This window comes from Ceratotherium simum, chromosome 5 (genome assembly GCF_057802395.1).
Source record: "Ceratotherium simum simum isolate JZ-2026a chromosome 5, ASM5780239v1, whole genome shotgun sequence".
NCBI lineage: Eukaryota > Metazoa > Chordata > Mammalia > Perissodactyla > Rhinocerotidae > Ceratotherium > Ceratotherium simum.
In genome coordinates, this window is record NC_141904.1 from 48,805,417 (window position 1) to 48,817,572 (window position 12,156).

At 42.4% G+C, this 12,156-nt stretch overlaps 1 protein-coding gene across 7 annotated transcripts in view; it reads right to left on the reverse strand.

The window, feature by feature from the left end:
- SETD2 (SET domain containing 2, histone lysine methyltransferase) overlaps positions 1–11,533 on the reverse strand; it is a 139,443-nt gene extending 127,910 nt beyond the window's left edge. For 4 of the 7 annotated variants that reach the window (XM_087430869.1, XM_004419624.3, XM_087430872.1 and 1 more), the window contains exon 1: positions 11,222–11,527. In XM_087430869.1, coding sequence (XP_087286995.1) covers positions 11,222–11,292 — 71 coding nt within the window. In that variant the 5' untranslated portion in view covers positions 11,293–11,527. Of the gene's footprint in view, positions 1–11,221 lie in introns of all 7 variants that reach the window. The other 3 variants (XR_015552216.1, XM_014791438.2, XM_087430873.1) reach the window with 2 other exon arrangements.
- Positions 11,534–12,156: the final 623 nt, after the last annotated feature.

Consider the following 12,156-nt stretch of genomic DNA (forward strand, 5'->3'; position numbering starts at 1 on the left):
GCAAGCAAACACGTTTTAAACTATTTATATGGAAAAAATAGTCATGATGAAAATAAAAATACTTAAGCAATGGGTACATTTCACAAAAGCACACAACTAACAAATTTTGCACCTAGCGTATATATGCACAGCTGGAAAAAACATCCTATCACAGCCAGGTTCCAACTCCCGCCCCAATTTCATATCCTCTGACACTATCATTATCTTCTCTAATAACGAAAAAAAGTAATCAAAGAAAGATGAGCACCAAGTATTTCTTGGTAGTCTTATTGTCTCTCTAAAGTACGTGAGCAAATACTATAATTGGGGAAACACTGGTTTTATATTCAATTCAATGTGTTAATATTCAGCTATTAACATTACTTCCTTACACAAACTATTAATCTGTCAAAAAGACTATACTATACTTTTCATAATTGTGATAGTTTCCTGAATAATTACACAACAATAAAAGTTTTGTTTTGTTTTTATTTTTTAATGGAGGCGGTAAACTTGAGCTTAAAGAGTATACCTATTACAGTCACCTTGGGGAAATCTTCAGAAGTACATTTTCACTGATTTCTAACAAAACGTTTTACTGTACCTCAACAAAATCCATCTGTTTACTATAGAGAATTCTTTAAATGTTCAGCACAGAAGCAGTACCTTAAAATGTGTAGCTTATGTTTTAGAGTTGATATAGATACTCTGATCTAGAATTGATAAACTGAAGAGCTACATTTTTAACAAGGCAATTTTACCAAGTCTTTGTGTGTGCTCAAGATCAGAATGAATGGATTTCCATAGAAAAGGTTTTTGCAGTTATCTATATAACTTATGAAAAATGTTAGCTCTACTTTACATTTACACAGATTTCATAAAGAGGCCAAATATCAGACAAAAGACTCAAAATACAAGTTAGTCCATGGGTCTCCAAAGAGCTAATTATGAAGAAAATACTGGTGATTACTATACAGCCCTCCCCAAAGAGAGGCTCTAACTGCACTTGGCAGGAAGTGGGCATCAGGAAGAGCTACCGTCAGAACCCACCACTTGCTCCAGGTTCTTGCAAGCCCACAGCAGCGCTTCTAGTAAGCAGACTTCCCAGGAGTCTGCCAGCACAATCACACTCCTATCAACACCCACACCATCCCAAGGATATTTTCACTTGTGAGATGTTATCATCTGACAAAAAAACCATTCTAAAATAAAAAGCATCTATAGGAATTTAGACCCAACTTCAAACCTCCATCTAAATGACCAATGTATTTGCTCGGTTGGAAAAGACACTGAAGTAACCATTAGCTTGATTTAAAAACAAAACAAAATAAAAGACTACCAAATTAAACATAAAGTACATTATACAAGAACTCCAAAGCTAAGGGACTCAAATACAACACTTTATCAGCATACGATAACCAAAAATTATACATGGTAATTGCCTCTTGTTTGAATCCATGAAAAGACTTCCAAATAGAATTCCCATTACAAAAAACAACAAATCTATTGAATTTTCAGTTGGCCAGCTTCAAACCACCCATTTTCAAGAGACTGCACTTAAATGTCTTGAGTTTTCTCTTTAAAATAACCAAGCAACTAATCAAAATAGGAAAGGAGTGAAAGCTCTTTAATCCATCAGCACCAGGCAGGGCAAATAGAAATAAAATAAGTATGGACAATAAAATTTAAAAAAAAAAAAAAGGAAAGAGAGAGGTACAGCAGTCAAACTCAAATAAAATCACATAAACACCATTATAAATTACCACATATACTCACCCTGTGCAGAAACTTATTTGAAAGGAGATACCTTCCACATAGCACAACATGTCCTAAGGCCCTTTTAAACTGCTTAACATGATAACCAGACACCTTAAGAAAATAAAGCCACTTAATAAAGTACATTCATAGGATAGAATATTGCCTAACTGTTAAAAAAAATGAGCACATCTTGTATGTAAATACAAACATGCAGATGATACAATATGTAGAGTAAAGGTAGAATGATACGTGTAGTGTATGTCTCCACTTATGTAAAAACAAAAATCAAACAAAAAGAAAAGGTCTGGAAAGGTATACACTAAATTGTTAGTAGTGGTTACCTCTTCCCTTTTTTGTTTTTGTGAGAAAAATTAGCCCTGAGCTAATATCCGTTACCAATCCTCCCCTTTTTGCTGAGGAAGATTGTCCCTGGGCTAACATCCGTGCCCATCTTCCTCTACTTTATATGGGAGGCTGCCACAGCACGGCTTGACAAGCGGCGCGTGGGTCTGCGCCAGGGATCCGAAACTGAGAACCCCATGCCACCAAAGCGGAGTGTGCAAACTTAACTACTATGCCACTGGACCGGCCCACGGTTACCTCTTCCATATGGGATCTGAAGAAGTGGAGCAGGGAAAAGATGTTAAGGGTGGATTTTAACTTTTTCCTCTATAAACATCTGTATTATCTTACCCTTTTGCAATAAGCATTTATTGTTTTGGTAATTAAAAAAAGATACCATTTTAAACATACTACCAGACATTGTTATTGTTTTTAAAATATCACATTTATGGTTAGTACAAAGAGATAATAGTAAAGTACCTCCAAAGGCCTGAATTTAAAGTTCTAAGATCAGAGATTAAAGAAGACTAAGAGACATGACAATTAAATACAATGTGCAGTCCTAGACTGAAAAAAGAGGACACTATTGGGACAACTGGCAAAATTTAAATATGAACTGTGTATCAGGTAACACTATTGTTATAAATGTTAAATTGCCTGAATTTGATTACTGTACACTGGTTATCTAAGAGAATGCTTGTTCTCAGGTAATACTATGAAATATTTAGAGGTCAAGGGTCATGATGTCTGCAACTTTCAAATGCTTCAGTCAAAAATAAACAAACACATATATATTTTTTTATATAGAAAGATAAAGCAAATGCAGCAAAATTTCAATTACTAGGTTAATCTAGGTGAAAAGTATATGGGAATTCATTATACTATTCTTGCAACTTCCCTGCAAGTTTGAAATTTTTTCAAAATAAAATGCCTTTCCCTCCACCCCCAGAGAGTGGATCTCTTTCAGAAAGAAAAAGGGATTTTAAACCTGATTTTCAGTGACTCTAGGTGTAAATGGTTCAGTTTCTATTATGAATTGTCTCTCAGGGTCTTACAGTAACAGCTATATAGCTTTTATAATTGTATTATAAAAGGAAGGTACTCTATAGTACTATGGAAGAATTAACAGAAATGATGACGCTGGTCAACTTTTGATTCTCTAACCCAGGCTAGCAATCTTTTGCTATCCAGCATATGACCATTCTAGCTTCTCTGCAAAAACTGACAATGCTCATGGAACAACACTACCAACATCAACAAAAATTATTATAAATACCTGTTAAGGAGTAAATCATAATGCATTTCAATTCTTTTAAAGGGGAATAGATTAAATCAATTAGTCACTACAGCGAAAAGTGGCAGAAAAGATTCAGGAATACCAAAGTCCCACTAAAGCAACTAGAAAAGTATGATCGATAGATAGCTATGTATAAAGTATGTCTTGGAAGTGTGAACATTTCTTAGGAAAACAGAACTGTATCAACAGTTGCTTGATACCTTTGCAAAGACATAATGTGTCAAGAGAAGAATGGTCAGCCTGAAATCTAGAAAAGGCAAGAGCAAAGAGGGACATGAATACTGGACAGAGGTATACTCTACCCTAAGTACTAGGATAGTTCATCAGGCTTTCCCTACTCACCAGGAAACCTTCCAAGTAATATTCTGGCCTCCCATGTACCTCAGTAGCCCAAAGAGGGTACCCTGGTCTACAGAACCATACCTCAATCACTACAAAGCTATTTGTCTCTTATAAAATACAGGCATATCTCGTTTTATTGTGCTTTACTGCATTTTGCAGATATTGTGTTCTTTACAAATTGAAGGCTTATGGCAACCCTGTGTCGAGCAAGTCTGTTGGTGCCATTTTTCCAACAGTTTTTGTTCATGTCTCTACGTCACACTTTGGTAATTCTCACGATATTTCAACCTTTTTGATTATTATTATATTTGTTATGGTGATGTGTGATCAGTGATCTTTGATGTTACTATTGTAATTGTTTTGGGGCGCCACGAAACACACCCATATAAGACTACGAACTTAATAAATGTTGTGTGTGTACTGACTGTTCCACTGACCAGCTGTTTCCCCGTCTCTCTCCATCTCCTCAGGCCTCCCTATTCCCTGAGACACAACAATATTGAAATTAGACCAATTAATAACCCTACAATTGGCATCTAAGCGTTCAAGTGAAAGGAAGAGTTGCAAGTCACTCACTTTAAATCAAAAGCTAGAAATGATTAAGCTTAGCGATGAAGGTATGTCGAAAGCTAAGATAGGCCAAAAGCTAGGCCTGTTGCACCAAACAGTTAGCCAAGTTGTGAATGCAAAGGGAAAGTTCTTGAAAAATGCTACTCTAGTGAACACACAAATGATAAGAAAGCGAAACAGCCTTATGGCTGATATGGAGAAAGTTTTAGTGGTCTGGATAGAAGATCAAACCAGCAGTTTCCCTTAAGCCAAAGCCTAATCCAGGGCAAGGCCCTAACTCTCTTCAATTCTATGAAGGCTGAGAGAGGTGAGGGAGCTGCAGAAGAAAAGTCTGAAGGGAGCAGAGGTTGGTTTATGCAGTTTAAGGAAAGAAGTGTCTCCATAACATAAAAGTGCAAAGTGAACCAGCAAGTGCTGATGTAGAAGCTGCAGCAAGATATTCAGAAGATCTAGCTAAGATAATTAATGAAAGTGGCTACACTAAACAACAGATGTTCAATGTAGACAAAACAGCCCTATATTGGAAAAAGATGCCATCTAGGACTTTCATAGGTACAGAGGAGAAGTCAATGCCTGGCTTCAAGGCTTCAAAGGACAGGCTAACTCTCTTGTTAGGGGCTAATGAAGCTGGCGACTTTAAGTTGAAGCCAATGTTTATTTACCATTCTGAAAATCCTAGAGCCCTTGAGAATTATGCTAAATCTACTCTGCCTGTGTTCTATAAATGGAACAGCAAAGCGTGGATGACAGCACATCTGTCTACAACACAGTTTACTGAATATTTTAAGCTCACTGTTGAGACCTACTGTTCTGAAAAAGATTTCTTTCAAAATATTACTGCTCATAGACAATACACCTAGTCACTCGAGCTCTGATGGAGACGTACAATGAGATTAATGTTTTCATGCCTGCTAACACAACAGCCATTCTGCAGCCCATGGATCAAGGAGTAATTTTGACTTTTAAGTCTTATTATTTAAGAAATACATTTCATAAGGCTACAGCTGCTATAGATAGTGATCCCTCTAATGGATCCAAGTAAATTGAAAACCTTCTGGAGAGGATTTACCATTCTGGATCCCATTAAGAACATTCGTGATTCATGGAAGAAGTTCAAAATATCAACATTAACAGGAGTTTGGAAGAAGTTGCTTACAACTCTCATGGATGAGTTTGAGGGGTTCAAGACTTTAGTGGAGGAAGTAACTATAGATGTGGTAGAAATAGCAAGAAAACTCGAATTAGAAGTGGAGCCTAAAGTTGTGACTGAATTGCTGCAATCTCATGATAAAACTTTAGCAGATGAGGAGTTGCTTCTTATGGATGAGCAAAGAATGCCGTTTCTCGAGATGGAATCTAGCCCTGGTAAAGATGCTGTGAAGACTGCTGAAATGACAACACAGGATTTAGAGTATTACATAAACTTAGCTGATAAAGTGGCAGAGTTTGAGAGGACTGACTCCAATTTTGAAAGAAGTTCTACTGTGGATAAAATGCTATCAAACAGCATCACATGCTACAGAAAAATCATTCATGAAAGGAAGAGTCAATCGATGCAGCAAACTTCATTGTTGTCTTATTTTAAGAAACAGCCCCAGCCACCCAAACCTTCAGCAACCACCACCCTGATCTGTCAGCAGTCATCAACATTGAGGCAAGACTCTCCACCAGCAAAAAGATTACGACTCACTGAAGGCTCAGATGATGGTTAGCATTTTTTTTAGCAATAAAGTATTTTCAAATTAAGGTATGTACATTGTTTTTTCACACACAACGCTACTATACACTTAGACTACAGTATAGTGTAAACATAACTTTTATATGCACTGGGAAACCAAAATATTCACGTGACTTGCTTTATTGCAATATTCGCTTTATTGCGGTAGTCTGGAACCCAACCTGCAATATCTCCAAGGTATGCGTGTAACAAAAATTTTGAATCATATACTCGCTGCAAAGCTACTAAACGTCCAGACCATCTGTGGGATCTGGTGGCCACATTAAGATACTTTCTCTCAGTTGGCTTCCTATGACATCTCTATCCCCACTGTAACTAAGGTGAATTATGAGAATTTGACTATCATCATAATCCACCTTAGTTTATATTTTATTTGAACACGCTGAAATATTTTTTTCCCAGTAAATAAACTTTATTTTTGCCAAATTCACCATGCTTTTCATATCATGGTGCCTTGTAAAGTACTGGTTTTTCTAGCTGCATCTTTCCGTCCAATACTAATAATAAAAGAGCTAACACTGTCCTAATTCTTAAATCCTCATAAAACTCTTTGTAGAAAATACTATTACGATTCCCACTTTATAAATAAGGACACCAAAGCACAGAGTCATTATGAAACTTGCCCAGGTTCATAAAACTATTAAGTAAAAGAGGTGAGATTTTTAAACCCGGAGTTATGGCTCCTGAGCCCAGGGGTTTAACTTTTTTGTGTGCCTTGGACCATTTTCTCGGCTTAATATTTTTAAATGTATAAAATAAAATACATACGATTACAAAGGAGATCAATTACATTGGGGACAAAAAACCCAAACGCATAATATAGTAATATATATGCTTCTTAACAATCTAATGGTAGATCTCATATCTACTGTAATTTTGATATAACGATGAATATAATATTTTGAGATATCTACAATAATCACAATATATAAAAAATCTGTAATTTGTACTAGTAGTAAAATCACAGGTATAGTTAACATCACTGTATTTGCTGTTTACATTAGTGATTAAAAGAAATGCTAACTTCTCGTTAGAGGTTAGTGAAGAAGTAATTTCCCCCCTAAGTTTATGGATGCCATCCATGTTAAGACCCTAACAATCTTCTTAACACTGCAATTTAAAGGATGAATCCTTTTCTCTTTCTACACTAGATCCCTTGGAGATCTCACCCAGTCTCCTGGCTTTGAATACTATCTAAGTTGATGACTACAAAATTCATCTATAGTCCACACCTTTCCCCTGAAGTCCAGACTTGGATATCAATTCAACCCAAATGTCTAACAGGCATCTCAAACTTACCATGTCTAAAACTGAACTCCTAATCTATTCCTCAAACTTGCTCTTTTCACAGTCATCTCCATCTTAGTTGATGGCAACTCCATCTTTCTAACTGCTCAGACCAAAAACCTTAGAATCATTCTTGGCTCCTCTCTCACATGCCACATCTGATCGATCAACAAATCATATTGGTTTGATCTTCAAAATATATCCAGAATTCAACCTTTTCTCACCATCTCCTGTTACCACCTTGGTACAAGTCACCAGCATCTCTCTCCTAGATGACTAGCTTCTTTACAAGTTTCCCTGCTTCTACTGTTGTTCCTCCCTGCGAACAGAGTGATCCTTCTAAAGCTGAAAGCATACCCTGTCACTCCTCTGTTGAAAACTCTGGGCAAAGTCCTTATAATGGCTCTACAAAGCCCTGTGAAATTTGCACCCCACCCCGACCCAATCTACTAGTACTCTCTTTTGTTCATTCCATTCTAGCCATACTGGGCAGAACTCACTAGGTCTGCCTCAGCACCTTGGAACTAACTATTCCCTCTACTTGGAAAGCTGCCCCCACCCCCCAGATATTAACATGGCTAACTCCCATCCTTTTAAGTCTTTGCCTAAATACCACTCTCAAGTAGGCTCACCCACTCAACCTCATTTTATTTATTTATTTTAAGATTTTATTTATTTATTTATTTTTTCCCCCTAAAGCCCCAGTAGATAGCTGTATGTCATAGCTGCACATCCTTCTAGTTGCTGTATGTGGGACGCGGCCTCAGCATGGCCAGAGAAGCGGTGCGTCGGTGCGCGCCCGGGATCCGAACCTGGGCCGCCAGTAGCGGAGCGCGCACACTTAACTGCTAAGCGACTGGGCCGGCCCTCAACCTCATTTTAAATTGCAACATCTTCCCCAGAAATTCTGGATCCCCCTTACCCAGCTCCATTTTCCAAAGTACTTACCTTTGAACTTTCTGTATTATTTGTTTATCACTCCTCACTAGGAGTGGCGCCCACAAAGGCAAAATTTAGTTTGTTTTGTACACCACTCACCCCTAGTGTGCCTATGTTTGGCACAAAATAGACAGGCATATGTTCAAAGAACAGCACTTCTATTATTATAAAGTACTTGCCTGTCTCTCTCATCGGAAGGGTTCCTTGAAGACTCTGATTGGATCTAATTTGCAGTGTCCTCAACACCTGGGCCTGCCCAATAGCAGACACCTAATGCACAGATACTCAGATGATTACAGCCATTTTCACCTGAAACACAATCCTATATGCCACAGAAAAAAGCCAGGTATTACAGCTGTGTCTGATTAAAGAGTGAGTACAAGACAAATACAGAACATCAGGTTCTGTTACTTCAAACTGAATTTACATTTCATGCCTCCATTTCTTCATGTGTCTAAGAACCATTTCAAACTATCTAAAGTTCTAAAAAGGGCACTTGGTCACTCCTTCCCCCAGTCATGTCACCCCCTCTCAAGGCCACCTAATCTTTTCATGCTTGATATCCTACCTCTTAAGGTTTCCCTGATGACTCCAGCTAGAAGCACTTACATGTGCCACACTCCGTGCCAAGTGCTTTTCATACACTATTCTCATTCAATCCTCCCAAAAAGCCCTATGAGGTTGCTACCATTATGATACCTATTTCAAAGAGGAGAAAAACCAAGCTTAGAGAGATGAAGTTACTTGTCCAAGGTTCAACTAGTGTTCAAACCTAGGTCTGTCTGACTCGGAAATCCAAGTTCTTTAACCCTACACTATACTGCTTTTCTCTTTCCAGTGGTATAAACACTAACTGGCTTATACACACTACCTCACAGGGTTTGCTGTCACTTCACTTGTCTAAGCTTCAGTTTCTGCATCTGTACAACAGGCAGTATTGTTCAGGATGCCTACTAAGATCTCCTCCAGTTCTTATAGTATTATGACAGAAAACATTTTATAATTCTTTACATATTCCACACAGGTTAATACACACCCACCCACACCCACATATATATTTCAGAACTTACTTAGTCACTGTTAGAAATCCAAAGCAATAGAGACAGAAAAGCAGCAAAAATAAAAACTCTAAGGCTTTGTGTAAAAAATAAAGCATTTTTGATTCCTCCCCACTCACGTCCCTCAAAGAAGCACTTTTGGGTCCATTTTCCCATAAAGTACGAAAAATTATGTTTTCCCCCGAGAAGTGTAAGGATGTGATCCTTCAAGCTTCTGGACTTCACCAAACAACCTGATAAAAGGAACTGAAAGCAGGCACTTAGCCCATTTAGGGGCTAACATTTTATTTTGTACAAGACAAGTACTCAATAAGCATTTACTGGACTATGATACAAAAATTTTTTTGAGTTTCCAAGTCTCACCCAAAGCGTATAACATGAGCTTTGTAAGTGGATTGATGATTGTGCAGTAAATCAAAACAATCTAATTAAGGTAATATTAACCTATAAGCAAGAACTCATGAAAGGATAAAGCCATGTTGAGACAACTTACTATTGCAAATAAGAGTTGAGTTTTGTTCTAGAAAGGCAGAATAATTATTTCTCTTTTTCTGCAGAGATAACCATCAACAAGCCAACAGAATCTTTCTGTGTTGCAATCGAACTTAAGGACTATCAAGTAAGATCCAGACATTTCTGGACCAAGGTGAAAAGATTTGGCAAAGTGTTCAAAAAAAGAGCCATAGCAGACCTAAGGTAAAATGTGTCAAAAGAGCAAATGTCTTGGAATCATTCTGGTCATAAAAGAGACAGTTTCATTTGAAATTCCAATCAACCGTTCAGTTTGAAATGAAGCGTATATTCCTAAGTCTAGACTTCAACCAACACCAGCAAATGGAGTTGAAGAGTAGCTTTATAAAACAATAGTCTTGTGAGGGCGTAGGGAAAGAAGCGAATCCAGGCTCCGGAGTGGAAGCTCTCTGAGGTATCAGATACAGTAGCAGATACAGCCCTGGAGAGAGACGTAAAAATGTGCCAGGCTGAAAAAATACTATTGGGCAAAACTATATTTCGGTTTTCTAGAACACTGTCTCTTTAGAGAATCCTCAAAAAACTCTTGGTTTTTAGCTAAGTCTTCACGAGAAGTAGAAAGTCATCCATTCAGAGTAAGAGGTTCCTGTTACTAAGGAAGTAGAGTGTCCGAAAGTGTGCAAATCTCATAATCTGGAAGAGAATGTATGCCTCTCTCAAGTCTTTCATTTTCGGGCGGAAAAACAAACCTGGTGTCACCTCAACATCGGGGCCACACAAACCTTGCCACCATTACAAAACCAAAGTGCCAAAGGTGCAGCATCTGAAGCCGGAAGCACTACAAGGCCAGGATCGAGTTCCAGGAGAAAACATCAAACCAAAGAGCGCAGCGCGGGCCCCTCTGTGGCCCTGGGCCGAGCGACGCGCGCTAGGCCCTTCCGGTCCGAGCCGCCGTCGCCGGGAGGCCGGGCGACGGGCCGGGCTTCCACCCGAGCCCGGGGATTCGCGGCCTAGCCCTCGCCGGTGCCCTTTCGCCGAGTCCGGCTCCAGCAGCTCCTCCGACTCGGGCCTTTCGCCTGCAGCGCGGCCTGGGCGGGCCACGGAGAGCCGGAGGAGACCACCGAAGCTCGGGCCGGCCGGGTCGGTGCGAACGCGGCGGCGGCGGCGGCGGCAGCGGAGGCCGTGGCCGCCCCTCCCCCACCGGCCCGGCCCAACCGCCGCTGCGACGCGAGCAGCGGCGCCAACGCCGGGCCCAACCGCCGGCCCGCGGCGGCCCGGGCGAGGCGGCGGTGCGGGCCTGCTCCCCAAGCCGCACGCGCGAGTCCACCACGGGCCCGTTACTCCTCGCGCCGGCCCGCGCCGCTACCCGTCAGGACGCACCGCCCTCGGCTCGGGCTGAGGCGACCGCCGGCAGCGGGAGGCCACGGAGCTGATACTTACTCAGGGGTTGGGTGCTCGGGGTCGTAGAAATCCCCCATCTTCGGAGGCGGCTGCGGCGGCAGCTGCTTCATCGAGAGCGGCTAGAGGCGGCGACGCGAGCCCCCTCCCCGCGGCAGGGCGACGCGAAGGAGGGGAGGGGAGGAGGCCGCTGCTCCGACCGCGGCGGCGGCAGGGGCGGCCCGCGTCGCTGGCTTGCTCTCTCCCTCCCTCCCTCCGGCGCCCGCCTGCGGCTCTCTCCCCTACACACTCACTCGGGGAGCGACGCGCACCCCGCCCGCCCCTCAGCCGCACAGGCCCTGCCCCTTAAAGAGACAGGCAGGGGCCGCGCGTCTGCCACCAGTAGGCGCGCCGGCAGCTGCCGGTCGACCCCAGGCAGGGGCGGGCGGGGCTGGGCGCAGCTAGCTGGCCCAGCCCGACCCTGCCTGCGACTTCCCGGAACAATAAGCCCCGGGCCCGAGCGCTGCTGACCGGCCCCGGACCTAGAGTGGCGGCGCCGCGACCTCTCCCTCGGGCCCACCGAGGTGGCCGGGGGCTGAGGCGTGACCCGGCCCGCTCCGGTGGGGGTTGCAGGAGACGTCGGAGGAACAGCTGGAGCCCCCAGGACACTAGCCTAACTGCCCTGCCGCCCTCGAAGACCTGTCCTCCCGGAGCACCGGAGACCGCAGCGGCGCCGACGGCCCCTCCCCCGGGCCTCCCGGCTCTGAGGTAAGGCAGTCGCCGTTCCTCCGGTGCCTGTCCCTCTTTCTCCTTTATTTCTCCTTCTCGCTCTCTCTCCCCCTTGCCTTTTCATCTCGCCCCCTCAGCAAGTACGGAAAGGGAGCCAGGCCGAGGATTCGCTCTAAGGCCGAGCTCCCGGGACGCCCCCTCCTCCCTCCTGCCTCCCGCTGGGTCTTCTGCCCCCACCGCCCACCTCCGGGCAGCGTCTCCACCACCCA